The following is a 17,069-nucleotide window of genomic DNA, read 5'->3' as shown; positions in this document are numbered from 1 at the left end:
TTCTCTCGTGTAATTTGAATACAATTGCTTGATACAATATTAAATATTGTATATGATATACATAATATTATAATTTATATTATGTAAGAACATATTAGGTATTGATAATTAAGTACCTATTTGGATAATGGATAGCATAGGTTATGTTAAATATTGATTACATTGGTTTAATACATTAGGACAGAAGTTTGAATACCTTTTTTAATACTCGGTATTTAGTATATTTTATATAGTGTCTTTATATGATATGTATTACGACTAGACAGAAATAAGAGATATATTTTAACTATTCATTAATACATCATATATCATTATACATTTAGTATATATATATATATTGATTTACCATTTACATAATTATTTGTTCTCCGTCAATGACAATGACAAGTTACAGTAGTTACACAACCATAGAGGGTGTAGTCGTCAATGTTTCATGGCTATCGGGTGTCTAAACCTCTCTTAAGAAATTCATTGATTTAAACATTGTAGTTCTGAGTTAACTTACTATTTTCTTTTCCCATAGATATAGCTTATTTTAAAAGTAAACATATATTTTTTAATGCGTTTACTTATTATTATATTACTAATTTATTATACAAGTTTAACATACTTTACAACTTTTATATAAACTATGAATTTTACTTTACGTAAGGATATTCTTCTTAAAATATGTAGATTTATTTTAAGATATTACTTATTTATAGTTTTATATCCAGTGGCGCACACTCAAATATACATCGGGGTAGCATGTTCAATGGAAAATATACCACCCACCAAATCGCTTGCAAAAAATTATATTATCTGCATACATATTTCAAATAAGACATTTGGTTTATCCGGACCGGCGCGAAGTACCAAATCAAAAAAATTCTCAATCTTTTTTAAACCAATTGTAATTTTGATTGTATATGCATATTTATTTATTGTTGTTTTTATAATTCATAAAAATCAACATATAATTTAGAAAATTTCATTAATTTAAATTATTTTTTGTATCTAAAACTGATTTACAAATGTTTTAAAGTTGAATTCGTTTAATCTGGACTATCGGTAATCTGGACGGGGTTCGGTTCCACCAAGTCTAGATTAATGAAATCATTGTAAAATAAATGTAATGTTTTCAGCAAAAACTGAATCAACTTATTAACTTACCGTATTACTGCTAGTTAAATTAATTACTTTAATAGCAATATCAAAATATATAGGTAGGTATCATAAAATATACTTAGTGTCTAGTAATATAGGGTGACAGACAGTCTTCGTTAATCGTTTTTCGTATACAAATTATACAATATGATGTACCATTGAATTTAACATATCAATTACAACGAGCTACTCGATATTTACTATACAGCAAAATAGTATCCACTTGCTTCTTGCCCACCTTTTTAAGCGTGTTAATCAGTGGCGTACTTAGACCTGAATTTTTTTTTGCGAGGGAGGGGGGGGTTATGGGTTACAGGTACTAGAAATTTTAGTTTTTTCATAATAAATTAAAACTCAAACATTTTTTTTGGGGGGGGGGGGGTTTCCCCATCCATCCGTTAGTACGCTACTGGTGTTAATACTCAACCTTATTAATTTAATTTTTTGGTGTTGTAAAAATAATATTTTTGGTTCTAATTTTGGTATTAATTAATAATATAATATGACTTTTTTTTTATCAAATTCACTATTATATTTACGAATTCTAAAAATAATATCTATTAATATTTTCCGTCATAAAATTATAATTTAAATTAATCTCTTTAAAGATACACGTGCCTATACATTATAATTTATAACTATATAACTAGCCTAACCTGGGGCCCTCACCTAAAATCTAAACGTTAAACACTAAATAATCGTTTATACTTATTTAGACCTATACTCAAGTCAAAAATGTCAATTCACACAAAATCAATTTTATACAAGTTCCTTTTACGGCCAATCTGGGCTTACGGCATGCAAATCTGGGGGTGCGCCAAACCTTTCCAAATCCGGTCAACTCAAGCCTTCCAATCAATCTCTTTCCGACTTATAGCCTCAGCTCCACGGTATATAACAAATAAAGTACTACATAAAGACCTAAAAATTGACAAAGTTGACCAACTAGCCAAAAATTACTATACCAAATTTCATGCGCAACTACGACACCATCCAAATCCACTCATCTCACACCTATCGTCACACACGCTACCCGACAACCCTCCACTTCGTCTCAAAAGACGATGGTGTAGAGATCTCCTGAATTAATTGAGTAATCATGTTCTGAAATGTTTTGTTAATGGATAATCTCCCTCCTCATGTAAATCATGTCATATTTAAACTATGTTAGCTTCTGCTACTTATCACATTTGCTTATTGTATAAATGATACAGATTGTAAATATATATTTTAATAAAAGAAAAAAAAAACTATATAACTGAAGTAATATAGATTACATGAAATTTCTTGTGCATGAATTTGTATTAAATTTATTAATTATAACTAATAATACTTAATAAGTAGGTATTTATAATTTATAACTGTAGGGCTTGGATATAAATGTCCTTAAAATTACCGGAAAATGAAAAAAAAAATGCTTTTATGACCTAATAAAAATACTAAAATTAACAATTAACATTATTCATTAAATAAATTCAAAATATTACATAAAAAAATATAATACAAAAAATGAGTAAAAAATTCAATTATATTTGCAATGCAGTGTACAATAAAAGCAATTTACAATTTTGTTTAGTCATGCACGAGAAAGGACAAAAATAACCTAAGAAACCCTACAAAATATAAAATTAAAAAAATCAAAAAAATTCCCTAAAAAAAAAATTGTGGTTAAAACACGGAGTACTTGAAACACATTTGTAGCATAAAAAGCATCGTGTAGGTATGACAATCCAAAAAAAAATATGCAAATGCATTGAAATCCGAGCCCTATTTATAAGTAGGTATCTATTAAATATCATATGGGTATTTGTACGAGATGGTTAAAAAAAAAATCAAAAGTGGGTTAACATAAGACCCAACTTAATCCTAAGAAGTGAATTTATAGTAGCTCTGAGCATTTTTAAGTGCGTATCAAAAGCTTTACCATAGTTGAATATTCTGCAAAGTTCGTAGTTTCGTTGTATCTACACACTTTGGATGGCTTGAATATTCCGTACGTAAAAAATATATACATGAGCTCCAGGTGAATTGATATCAATCAATCAAGATTGGTGGGACTTTTATTTTTCTAAGAAGTTGGCAATAATGAATTTGAAATAAATGATTTTTTTCTTATCACTCCGAGAGAACTAACCGGTGCTCAAAACATTCTGTGACATGTAATCTGATTGTGGTTATTTAATATTTTCTTTATGGTCCTGTGCAGACGTGTGCATAATTATTTTTGAATGTTTTGTTTGTGGTGATAACATTTATCAATTGGTTTTTGATAATTTTCGATTAATGTTGTCTTGCAACAGTTTCGACAATAATAATTAATAATTAGTAGGCTGTAGTTGATTGTTTTTAATTTTAATATTATATAATTATTTATGTAAGGAATTGTTTTCTATTTTATCTATACACAGACACACACACACAGACATACACCCACCCGCCCACACACACACACATACATGTTATGTTATTTACATATCATTTACTGACTACACATCTCTGTTTACATAAAATTAAATTGATTTCAGAATTATATTATAAGGTAGTAGATTACCTTTAAAATGTTCTCTACTATCTAGATAGTTTTAATTTTATTTTTGGTATTCATTATACTTATTTCAAGTATTCTTTAATTGTTAACTCCTATTGAGGTCGAGAGTTTCTATTTCTACATTAATTAATTGATTTTAATAATGAGTATGGACCGTGATTATGCACCGCTTAGTGCTGCGTGTGTTCGGGCATTGAACGATAAAATGTACGATAAGAGAAAAGCAGCAGCGCTGGAAATTGAAAAGTAAGTGCTTATAAATTATTTTATTATTTTATTAAATTATTTTGTTGTTGTCTTTAGGATGGTTAAAGAATTTGCAGCTGTCAACAATTCCATGCAAATACGACGGTTGTTAAAAGTACTGGGACAAGATTTTTCAATGTCAAAAAATGCTAATACTAAAAAAGGAGGACTCATAGGACTTGCTGCTATGGCTGTTGGACTGGGAAAAGTATACATAGTTATTTTCATCATAATATAAACAATTTATTAATTTTTATCGTTATTTAAATCTTAGGATTCTGTAAATTATATTGATGATTTAATTATACCAATATTGGTAAATTTGAATGACGCTGATTTAAAAGTTCGATATTATGCCAGTGAATCACTATATAATGTTTCTAAAGTTGCTCGCAGTGCAGTTTTAAAACATTTTCCTGATATTTTTAAATCTTTAAGTAAACTGGCCACTGATCCTGATCAAAATGTTAAAAATGCTTCTGAGCTTTTAGATCGTTTAATGAAGGTATGTGTATAATAATAAATATAATAATTTATATAAATACTTATACCTGTGAAAATGCAACTTATACATCATATATATTTTATTATTTTTAAAGGATATTGTTACAGACAATTCAAACATTTTTGATCTTGTTGGCTTTATACCATTGCTTCGAGAGCGCATTTATACAGAAAATACTTTTGCAAAGCAATTCATAATTTCGTGGATTACTGTCTTAGATGATGTTCCTTCAATTGACTTAGTGATATATTTACCAGAAATTTTAGATGGATTGTTTAAAATGCTTTCTGATCCTACATTTGAAATTAAAAAAATGTAAGAAAAAAAAATGTGTAATATACTAAAATCTTATCTATTACAGTATAATAAATCCTGTAAATATATTATGTTAATCTATTTTAAAATTATATTTAAGGTTGCATATCTTAGTAGATATATGATTTTTATATTTTAATAGCAGCAATTAGGTAAAACTATTAACTCCATGTTCTCATATAAAATTAAACATAATTATTACAGGTGTGATGCTGTTTTAAAAAAATTTTTAGATGACTTGCATCGTAATCCTGAAAAAGTTAACTATACAGATATGATAAATACTGTTGTTATTTATTCATATTCTACTGATGAATTTGTTCAGGTAAATACAAATATGATTTTACTCAAGTATTACAAATTCTTTAATATAATTGAATATTAATTTAATATATTAATATTATTTTTTTCTTCAGTTTACAGCAATGTGTTGGATAAAAGAATTCATTGATATGTATGGTTCAAATATTTTACCATTTGCATCTAATATTTTAAAAGCTTCAATGGCATCAAATTCAAATCAAGATATAGAATCCCAAATACGTAATTATTGTTATGTTATTAATAATAATTAATAAATTATTACCATTTACCAAAAAAAAATTAAAATAGGTAATATGTATAGGTATCTAATTATCTTATTAAAAACTTAATGAATAATTGTAAGTTTTTTAAAAAAGCATAATATGCGAGGCTCTAGATTATATTTTTATTTATAAATTTGATAGTAGATCATTCACTTTAATTTTAAAAATAACAGAGTTAAACAGATTACTCTAAACACAGAATTTGGTATATGGTGTTTTTGTAAGACGAATAACAATGTAGATATAATATCTATTTAATAATAATTAAAATTTTTCTTTTACTTTTTATTGGTTTTGAATTTAAATGAAAATAATTTCTTATATTTATGTTTTTTGAATTATCAGGTATCAAACAAACAGCAAAATTAGTCAATTCAACATTGATGGAGCTAATTAATGGTGTAGAAGATAAAATTGATGACACAGAAAAAGATGCGGAAGTAATTAATTAAAAGTTATATGAAAACAATAAAAAAAACTTAATAATCCATTGTTGAAATTTAGGGAAAAAATTTAGATCTTGCATCAGTTATTACTGTACTTATTAAAGAATTGGGTGGATCTACAGTTGAAACTAAAATAACAGTATTAAAATGGATTTACCATTTGTTTATTCATTTACCAAACAGAGTAAGTAGGTAAGCTACTAGGTTACATATAAACAATTAAGTTATATAGTTTTATTTATGCATTGATTAATTTATTCAAACAGATACTTATGTACATGGAGTCAATATTTCCTTTATTGCTAACAACATTATCATATCCGAATGAAGAAGTTGTGCAAAATGATTTAAAAGTTATTGCAAAAATAATTTCTCCGTCAGCAGCTCAAACAAATAATAAACAATATTTTGACCAATTTATTTTAAGTTTATTGAAACAATTTAGTTGTGATCGAACATTATTAAAAGAACGTGGACAATTTATTATAAGGTTTGTGTTTATGGTATGATATTTTTTGAATGGAAATTTAAAAGTAAAACTAAACTACCTAGTGTTTATGGTTAAATGTATTGTTTAATATTTCTGTTATCTATCCTTAAGTTTTAAAATTTTATATATAGACAAATATGTGGCTTATTAAATTCAAATGATATTTACCGAACATTATCTACATTCCTGTTGGAGGAGAAGAATATGAAATTTGCATCTGTGATGATAGGAACACTGAATACAATATTGTTAACATCTCCTGAACTTTATGATTTGCGAACTCAGTTGCGGGATGTCGAAAAACAAGTAAATTACATTGCTTATATATATTGAAACTTATACTATCTAGTATGAATTATGATAGTTATCAACTATCAATTGAAAAATTTAAATGTGCAAAGTTTATTTAAAAGTAATATTTTCTATTATATTAAATTATATATTCACTTGTTTCTTCAATGATTATACATTTCAAAAGTATTCTGTTCAAATTTAAAAATGTATTAAAATAACATAATATAATACTTTAATATATAAATCTAACAACTGTGATAATTTATTTATTTATTTTTTATTTCAGGAAAATCGAGAAATGTTTTTGTGTTTATTTCGAACGTGGTGTCATAATCCAGTGGCTGCAGTAGCATTGTGTTTACTTACTCAAAATTATTTTCTTGTTTGCAAGCTGTTGCAGACTTTGTATCCTTTTTCAGTAAAACTCAATTATACATTAATTTCATTTTACCAGCACCACATGGCATCTTATATTATTATCATTGTATTTTCATTTATTAATTTTATTTTTTTTAACATTTTCCTTAACCATTATTATGTCAGTGCATCAATGGATGTTACTATTGATTTGCTTATTGAAGTAGACAAACTAATTCAGCTATTGGAATCTCCAATATTTATATGTATGTTTTTATACAATGGAAAAGACTTATTGTACCTATTGACATTTTTGAATATTTTTAGATTTAAGAATGGAGCTCTTGGAAGAACCAGTAAATCAGTATTTAATTAAAGCACTTTATGGACTTTTGATGATAATGCCTCAATCTGACGCTTTTCATTTATTGCGACATAGGTTGAAATGTGTTCCTCATTCAAGAATGGGTACTGAAATGTATGTACTGCATCTTTAAAACATAGGATTTTACGTTTAATATAATATATAATATCATTATTGAACCTGTTTCCTGTAAGGAAATGACTTCAGTTTGACCAGTTAATCATTGATTTATATTCTGTTTATGTTATTTTAGGCCAGCCAGTGGAAATGTTGAAAAAGATTTCAAAGGGATGTTTGACACAAGTACAATGTTAAATCATTTTACAACATTACAAGAAAAACATAGGAATTACCGAATAAACACTAATTCCAGTCAGCAGATTGATAAAGCTATTGCCAAAATTGATATACAATAGTCATCATAACCATTCAAGTTATTATAGTATGTTATTTTGCCATTATTACCTAATACCTTTTAAACAAAGACCAATTATTGTTTTAAGCATTTTAAATTATGATTTGTGTTTAAATTTTATGAAGCCGTATGTCGATATCATTGTTATTTGTTTTAGAATAACAAAAAAATGTTTGTATTTAAAACTGGGCATTTAATTTAATCTAAAATTGTTTGTATTTATGTTGTATCTATATATGATTTATATATTTCATCGTAAAAGCATTAATTATATTATTGTTGTTGTATTATTATATTGAAATATATTTATGAAATAATAAATAAATTAATTATTCTTATTTAAATAATTTTTCTAAAGTTATTTTAATGTACAATACAAATCTACAAATACCTCCTTGATAAGTAATATATAAAATGACAATTTGGATTTATTGTATCTTAAATTTAATCATTTTTATAGTTGAAATTTTATTGAATTCTATTAAGAAGTTTAAGACAATGAAATTATTACAAAAACTAGTAGCTTAATTAACTTGGTAATTTGTAATTATTAATCAGATCCAAAAGACTTTATATTTAGGATACTGTTGTGAATAATTAAGTTTTTATAATTTGTTTTAAATAGATAATTCAATAATTAAATTTGAATTTCTTTTGTTTCAAATTTAAGTACATAAAGTTGTTATATTATTTTAATGCATATCTGCATGTACATGTATTTATATGTGTGAATATTATTTTTTAGTTCTTAAACTGTGAGAAGCGCTATCTTTGGAGAGAGCAGGTATTTAACGGGAAAGCGCAAGATAAATATTGATATTGTATACACTATACAAAGATATTACCTACTATACATAAAAAACGTTGATTCGTTTATTCGTCTTTTATTTTGGATGACTTGTGAAGTAACTATGACTGAAGACTGTCGTATAGTGTAAGTGTATAACGACTATCCCACTACACCTGAGCTTGCTACCGAACATATTTCTATAAGGATAACGACTCTAATTAGGAAAAATAGACAATAGTGTAATAGTAATAATAATAATTATTAATTTACAATAACCCTGATCGGTATTGTATACACATCAATGTACCTAAATTGCCTACATAATGCGCCGTCCAACACAAAGTTTAAATATTATTATGGTATTCTAAAATGGTCGATTTCAGTAGCAGATGTGTAAATTCGTCACGTATTGTATAATATTACATATTATCTATAGAATTGTTCCTGGTGCCAAATTATTGGAGATGGAGATGGTTTCAAATAGGGTTGACCAGTGGCGGCTCGTGCATATGTGCGATGGTGCGGTCAGAAATGAACAATTTAAACTCTTTGTAGTACATACTACAAATATATTTACAAAATAAATAAGTACAGTATTTTAGTTTATAATATATTAAACATTAATAAATTAACAATTAAATATATTTTTAATTATTAATAAAATTATTTTCATAGTTTATTATAATATCGTTATGGAACTCGCGATGTTATCATACGGGTAGCTTGTGTGACATCGTGAATCGCACATAAAAATATTGGTTTCCCGTATAAACTGCAGGTTTAATCACAGAATATTAATATACGAGTAATAATGTCATCACAACGGCGCGACGACTATAGAAGCGTATGATGTTCGGTGAATTTTGTCGCTCAAATCGCGGACTGCAACATGTTTGATTATGTAAACATGTAAACATGTACAATTTACATGTTTAATTTTGTAATTATTATTATATCATTTTAATTTTTTGTATGATGTATTATATAGTTCTTTGATTTTTTTATCGCACTCCTGTGCCAAACTACTGCGAGCCGCCACTTGAGTGGACCCTACAGATGATTTAAGATCATTATTTCTAAACGAAATCGTAAATTTCAAAAGTAATTTTAAGTCATTAAATGTACATAAAAATCAAAAACAATGAACGGTTATTTTTAAATGTATCTCTACACTTACGTGATTCTAAGATTGCTTCAGCGTTCATTTTTTTTGTTCAACTCATCGTAGTGTACATCTCGAAAACTGAACCGATAACCGGGTCCAATCTCCCAATCACACGGACAACAAATCGTCGGAATAGTTAAGACAATAGAACGGTTGCGTTTTTGTTGTCCGTAAAGAGTTCATTAATTTTATCCGAATGTCGAGCGCAATTCGATTGTCTGTAAATGTAAAAGTATGAAATCGTGTATGCTTGACCAATAACGTGATAGAAATATTGCGACCGGAAATACCTATCGAGTTCACGAGTTCAACCTCCTGTTGAATGACGGTCAGTTTTTTTTGTCGATATTGCAGGTGCCCTGAGTGCGTGCAGGAACAGATTCATTAATAGATTCGATTATGATATTATTTTTATGGTGTCGTGATTAACTATCGTTATTACAATACGGATTTAAGAACATATAAATATTAATAATAATAATGGAATAATATGAATAATAGGGCATAAAAAAAAAAAATCATGGTAATACACGCTAATACCCAAGTAATTAATGAAAATCCGTTTATAAAATAAGGAAAGTAGGTTACTTCTTTACTATATAATAGGTGTCGAGTGTACCACGTTACTGAGCTATATTTACTGTATTTTTCGTGTCGAATTTGAATTTAACGGTAAATAATCGCATATGTAAAACGATTCTGAACAAAAAACGGCCTGTCAGCCATACTAAGATCATATAGTCGCAAATATTGTCAAGTTGAATGATATTTCCGCCGTTCCACCAAACGGGACTGTGACTGTCCTCTCTACATTTGACCACAATATGTGTACCGGCTGTGGTACCCGTGGTCAGAAAACCGTATCATAATATAATAATTGGAAAACTGCAATTACGCTCAAATAGGTAACTATTTATTATCTTATAGGTTTATACTTTTGTCGTAAGTCGTGGAGGTTCATTCCCGATAAATGGTTAATGAATCGTTGTATTGTATTTGTTCGACCAGCAGTTGTCTATCGACTGGATCGTTTTGACCATTTCTGCATCGTCGTCCGCAAAGTTCATGAAAACCGTTGATTGATCGTTGTCCGTGTCGTCGGATCGGATAGCCGGATATATTATCACGTCACTTTAACGATTCGAGGTTAGAACATGTGTATATATTTATACGTAACAATCCGCCAAAACTAGTTTCCAAAAATCTCTTTAATCAATTCTGGTATTGACTAGTAAAAATAGTTTTAATTGAAACGCTTTGGGGACTGGGGTAGGTATTACAAATAACTCCAACCTAAAAATCTTTCAATCATTCCAATCAATAAGCCTTTGACCCCTCACTAATGCCGTATGCTATTGATCATTGCGTCATGATCTCAGCGTTCTATCAATATCAACACTGATAGCCTATAGGCTATAATTATTATAAATTACACAAAATGTCTTAAATCACTCTAATTTTATCATCGCCAACCTAGGATTTACCATATTATCTAACAACCATGTTGCCGTCGGGTTTTAATGGAATGTATAGTGTATAAGTTTAATGTGTTTTTTATTAATATATTAAGATTTAATTATTTTTGTACATCTAAACAATGTATTTTATTTGTGAAGACGGACACGGTGACACACATATGTTCACGGACACACTGTTAAAAACACACTAAAATAATTGGACATCAATTGAACAGATATCGGCGAGATTAGATAATAATAAAAATAATAATAATAATACAGATAAAAGTAATAATAATAATAACGACATCAATGATAATATATAATAAACGCGTCAACAAATCCATCCGTCGGCTCAAACTAGAATGGCCATGCGATTTTATCACTAAAATTAATATAAAATTTACTGTACTATATTTGTATACAGGTTGTACAATTTTTTTTCTATATTTTTAATAATAAAAAATATAATTAAATGATATAATTTTTAAAATAATACGAAATACAAAAATAAATAACACAAAAACAAATATATAACGCAGATACGCAATTATTCGTATCGCCGTGTTAAATAACTGATTATTGGAGGGAAATTTTATTATTTTTAACATCGATCAATCCCCGTCGTCGTCGGATCTCGTCGTTCTTGATACCATATTGCATCATTTCGATACTCCTAGTTTTGCAGCCTCGCTGTTGAGTTATTTTTAAAACCCGGTTATCTGATGATTTCATATTAATAGAAAATCATTTTTACAAATGAATTGGCGTACATATACCTAGGATAGGATGTAATATAGGTACCAAAAACCTTTGCGGAACTACTTCATTCCCAAAGTTTCGTAGTGATCGGATGAACAGTGTATGAATACGTAAAGGACAGACAGACATATATTGGCTTTTATATCATTATATTTTATACACATAACGACATTTTCAAATGTAAAGTTCTCTGCAAAAATTAATTCAACTTACCGCAATAGTAATTGTTTTAACAGCAAAATGATTATATCATAAGATATACGTCTTAGTAATAATTTAGGCTGACCGTCTTCGTGCTCAGATTCGTTTTTCGTATATGCAACGATGTATTATCGAATGCAAATTTAACACATACACTATAGACTTACTCTCCAATGATGAAGTACACTCGACACCTATTGTACAGCAAAGTGATTTTTGGTTACCTACATATCTTTTTTTGTAGGTATTTGTATTATGATGTCAATTTGTAGTTGGTACGCGTACCGTTGTAGTACCGCAACGTCCGTAACACCACTATTATATTATTATATTTAATACTTATACATAATAAACAGTATACGCACTAACTAGCATATTATAAACGCGTACAAATAAAGTTTTATATTTGTATGTGCTTGTATAACTTGTATTTTATAAACACTGGACCCTCAAATTCTTGAAGAGGAGTGGCGATCGCTCATATCACCTCACTAAATTACGTGCCTGTCTATCTTGTATTATTATTTTACTGTGGTGTAATAAACTAATAAAGAAATAAAGGTTCGAACTTTCTAAGGTATTTTAGCACTAACATATTAAAAAAAAAATAACATTAAAAGCGATTGGCTTCAAGCAGTCGGATACACCAGCATCGTTCAACACGATATTATTATTGTATAATATGCGAATATGCGATATCGCATTGAGCGAATTCACCGAACCGAGTGCAATCAGGTCATTTGTTTAGTCGTTACCGTACCCACCCGCGTGGGCACCAGATATATACTCGCGCAATAGGTACGCGCGTTAATGACGTACGAATAATATGACATACAATAATAATAATAATAATAATCAGCCTGCAATGTATACGACTGCAGTTATAATATTATGCAAATATACAATTTTTATACGGTCGCATATTTATTATAATATATGACATCCACGTGAGTGTTTCATTTTTTCGTTTTTTTTTTTTCACTCACTCGTCCCGCGACGGGTCGTTATATTTCACAATTTAATATCGTCGCAGCAGCAACCCTTTGTAAGCGTAGTCGAACCATATGATATTGAAAGTCTGCAGCTACCAGCCGAACTCCATTAATGCGACGAGAACGGCGCCGAACCGTGTGCGTAATAGATGATAATAAAAGGTGTGTACACACACTACACACGAGGCGATAATGTCATAATAATATCGCGCTGTCGAGGGGGTTACGGAACGCAATAACAGCAACGTGCCGTCAAACGCTTTTATTACGAGTAGGTATTTTATACGATATAAATAATGTAACGTATATTATATGCGCGTGTCGAGTGCAGGCAAGTCTTAATAACAACACATCGTTCATTTGTATAAACACGCTACACCACCGATCACTGTGCTCTGCAAAAACTACAATGACGACACCAGTAATGATAATAATAGTTATTATTATTATAGGCGTCTATGTAGTCGGTTCCGAATGGAAGTCTTTGTTATTTATTGTGGTCCAGCGAAATGTAAAACAAAGCACCGCTGTGTACGTACATCGCCAACCTAAATATTCGACAATATTATTTTGATACCTATGTAACTTGTATGGCTTTGTACTATCTTAGTTTTCCAGTTGTGGAAGACAGATATAGGACGAAGCCGAGATGATGGGATTTCATCAGCACCATCCATGATTTAAAACTATACATAGTATTATATCGTAGGTTTAATTAATATACCAAGGTTAGGTCCGTTCCTTATTCAAAATTTCGTCTAGTTTGAATAAGTCATTTTTATCCTTTTCCCGACCATTATAAAAATTCATATATTTATTCGAATAAAATTTAAATGTGGCTGATTATACTTTTTAAATTTTTATGACATATTTCAGGCTTGACATACTGAGGAAAATTAGGAAAAGATTTAGAAAAAATAAAAAGTACTATTTGTTGCCTTCTATCCAAATGGAATGATTCTATCCAAATGGAATGAACCAAATTGATGATTGCAGATGGCAGCAGCACTATAAGAAAAAGCTATGGAAAATTTAAAAACCGATTAAAGCTTAAGAAAAAAATCAAAATCTAAAACAATCGATTCAAAAATAACATTTAATAATTCAATAACCTACTCAATACATCTGGTCTACAGATTTAGAATAATCACGTTGCCGATGAAAACAGTATGATTAATTAACTTCTAATTTTTGTAAAAAGTTTGTATAAAGTGCATTATTGTTTGAAATATAATAGTGTTACATGCAATTTATAAATTATTCAGAATTTATAATGATTTAAAGAATTTGAAAGTTAAAGCCAAAAATCGAGATTTGAAGATTCTAAAATCTATTAATAAATATTACTCATTTACTTATTAGTGAATAAATAGGTGTACAATTACCTGCACAGCAACATCTGAAGCTACAGTATTCATGTCCATTATTGATACCCTGTAAGGTAAAGTTATACGTTCGACTTTAATAATATTAAAATATTATTGTCCCTTTGATTTTTGAGTACATAGCTCGTACAAATTGCGTGTTAGAGTGAAGAATGCTGGATGATGGATAAAAATCGTTTGCTATAAAGAACAACATTATCATCACGAAAATACTTACAACCTAATCGCATTTAAAACTAACGTATTTGTTCTCCCATTGGTATAATACACTGTTACAATTTATTTATACCAAACACACTGCTGACATAGGTATTTATATTTGTTGTTATGAAAAAATTGTAAAAGTTTGTTTTTATGATACGATTTTTCCATTTCACATCGCGTAGACGATGTATAGAAAGTCGATAATAAATCTGAGTAAGCGAATAATAAAAGCTTAAGAATAAAACATATTTTATATAATATAATTTATCATTTTAGCTTTTACTTAGTTACAGCTTACAAGTCGTATTAAAAGGACAGAATTATGAGTTCATTATGAAGTTATACTTACCTGTAGTAGGTACTGCAAATGATGTTAAAATAAAAATATTACTTATATATTCACATTATGTACTTAATTATTATGTTTCTATACTATCATAGCTTTCTTCCTCAATTATAAGCAACGCTTACAGAGGATTGTTTTCACTAGATAAATGTATACTAGCTGTTTATATTTATAATATATTTTCAGATTTAATTAATAAAAACAAAAATAAAATAAGTTTTAAGTATATTTACTTTGTACATACTCACCACGTCACACACTTTCATATTATGTTTTTAAAATAAATATTTACGTAAAAAGATATTGCAGTTCACGCAATATTTCAATATTAAAACCATTGTTCATCGTATTTTTGTCATTATTACATGCTACTCGCATTTGAGAGGAACGCAGCAAGAGGAAAATAAAAACAATTTTTTTTTTTTGAAAATAACAAACGAATAGTCATAATCACTAATTTTACATTTTTTTTTTTTGATTTTTCTTTTTACATTTTCAAAAATTCATACATAGGAACAGAATATTAAATTTTTAACAACTTACAACAGTGCGTCAACTACTAACATAAGTGCATTGACACGTATAATTTATTTGTATAATATAATATATTATTTTATTATTCGTAACTTTGAATATATTAGGTATGTTATTATTATGTATGATATACAATTATTATTGTATTATATTATATTGTGAATATTATATAGTACTATCATTGGTTACAGAATTTCAATTAGGGAAATATATGTGTATTTTGTATGTGTAAACTGTATATTAAGTACTATAATGACTAAGCAAATTGGCACATAATCATTGTTTTAAAAAATATAAGTGTATACCTATATTTAAATTTGCATCCAATTGAATCAGGCATGTACAACAATTTGAGTAACATTCTATTCGTTTATTATCAAATATAAAAAAAAAAGATTTTCTTCAGCCTTCGCCAAATTATTTAGACAGAAAATTATGATATTTAAAATAATATTTTAAGTATAATCTAATTTTTGAGCTGGTTTTTTTATATTAATGTATATTAATTTATAGTAAAATGTCCCAATTATAATTGTTTGGTATTTTATTTTTATCCAACTAATATAGTTATAACAGACTAGGGAGAAATGGACGTTTATTTAGATAAGAGTAAAATAAAATAATAATAAAAAAAATTATATAATTGATTAAAACATAACATTATATTATAGTTTACCGATTTTTTTTTAACAAATTATTGATTTCATTCGGAATGCAGTGTAATTTAATGCCACAAGAATCATGTTGCATAGCATTTAATCTGCGTGGGTTCAAGCATAAAAACTATATCACATAACAAAATAAGTGAATGAAATTTATTTATTTTGGGTAAAATTTGTACTATGTTTCAGTTTGGAAAAGGTATAACAGATTTAGGGATATAAAATTAAAAGCATACCTTTGTTGCGAATCGGCGAAACACATATTTGGTAGGCATATAATTATTTAAAATATTTAATTTAACTGAAATATAACAAATGTCTTAGATAATAAGCTACAATGTACTTGTGGAATTTTAATGTAAAATTCATAATCCAATACATATTTTTTTTTATTGAAAGTCATGAATCTAAATTAGATCAAATACTTTACATAAATCGTAACTAATTACTCTTTTTATTTATTATAAAATGTTAACAATCTTTTAGTATTAAATAAAGTTAAGACTATGGTCTAAAACGAAACAAAAAGAAAAAGAAAAAAATGGGAACTAAATACCAATGTACATTTTTATATTGGTTAGATAATTATTATGTACAAACGTTAACAAATTTATTCTTTTAAACATTACGTCGATATCGAATGAAGTTAGTTTTCATATTAATTATTTCAACTATGAATGTACAAAAAGGAAAATCTCACCTCGATAATTTTCAGTTTGATAAGAAATATGTTATTAGATTTCAAACAATATGATCGAGAAACATAATATTAATAATAATAAATATAAGTTAATAATATGGTCGCCCAATATATATATATATATAATAAACATTGTAAAGTTATTATGATAAATTAAT

At 27.7% G+C, this 17,069-nt stretch overlaps 1 protein-coding gene across 1 annotated transcript; it reads left to right on the top strand.

Moving 5' to 3' along the window:
- The first annotated feature begins 3,329 nt into the window (after nt 1-3,329).
- Nucleotides 3,330-7,898, top strand: LOC113552806 (protein VAC14 homolog). Its single transcript, XM_026955744.1, has 14 exons — nt 3,330-3,940; nt 3,998-4,148; nt 4,215-4,445; nt 4,540-4,760; nt 4,965-5,085; nt 5,177-5,303; nt 5,693-5,787; nt 5,852-5,977; nt 6,060-6,283; nt 6,415-6,589; nt 6,864-6,982; nt 7,121-7,200; nt 7,262-7,412; nt 7,552-7,898. Exons 1-14 carry the CDS (start codon nt 3,837-3,839, stop codon nt 7,712-7,714), a joined length of 2,088 nt encoding a protein of 695 aa, XP_026811545.1. The 5' UTR covers nt 3,330-3,836; the 3' UTR covers nt 7,715-7,898.
- The last annotated feature ends 9,171 nt before the right edge of the window (nt 7,899-17,069 follow it).

This window comes from Rhopalosiphum maidis, chromosome 2, assembly GCF_003676215.2.
Source record: "Rhopalosiphum maidis isolate BTI-1 chromosome 2, ASM367621v3, whole genome shotgun sequence".
Taxonomy (NCBI): domain Eukaryota; kingdom Metazoa; phylum Arthropoda; class Insecta; order Hemiptera; family Aphididae; genus Rhopalosiphum; species Rhopalosiphum maidis.
The sequence above is the reverse complement of the archived record's forward strand: the minus strand, read 5'-3'. Positions and strand labels throughout refer to the sequence as shown.

Excerpts from the sequence above, each read along its gene's own strand:
- LOC113552806 (XM_026955744.1), top strand. The coding sequence starts at position 3,837 with ATGAGTATGGACCGTGATTATGCACCGCTTAGTGCTGCGTGTGTTCGG. Across the intron at positions 5,304-5,692 it reads AGATATAGAATCCCAAATAC|GTATCAAACAAACAGCAAAA; the intron begins GTAATTATTGTT and ends TTGAATTATCAG. Across the intron at positions 6,983-7,120 it reads TGCAAGCTGTTGCAGACTTT|TGCATCAATGGATGTTACTA; the intron begins GTATCCTTTTTC and ends TTATTATGTCAG.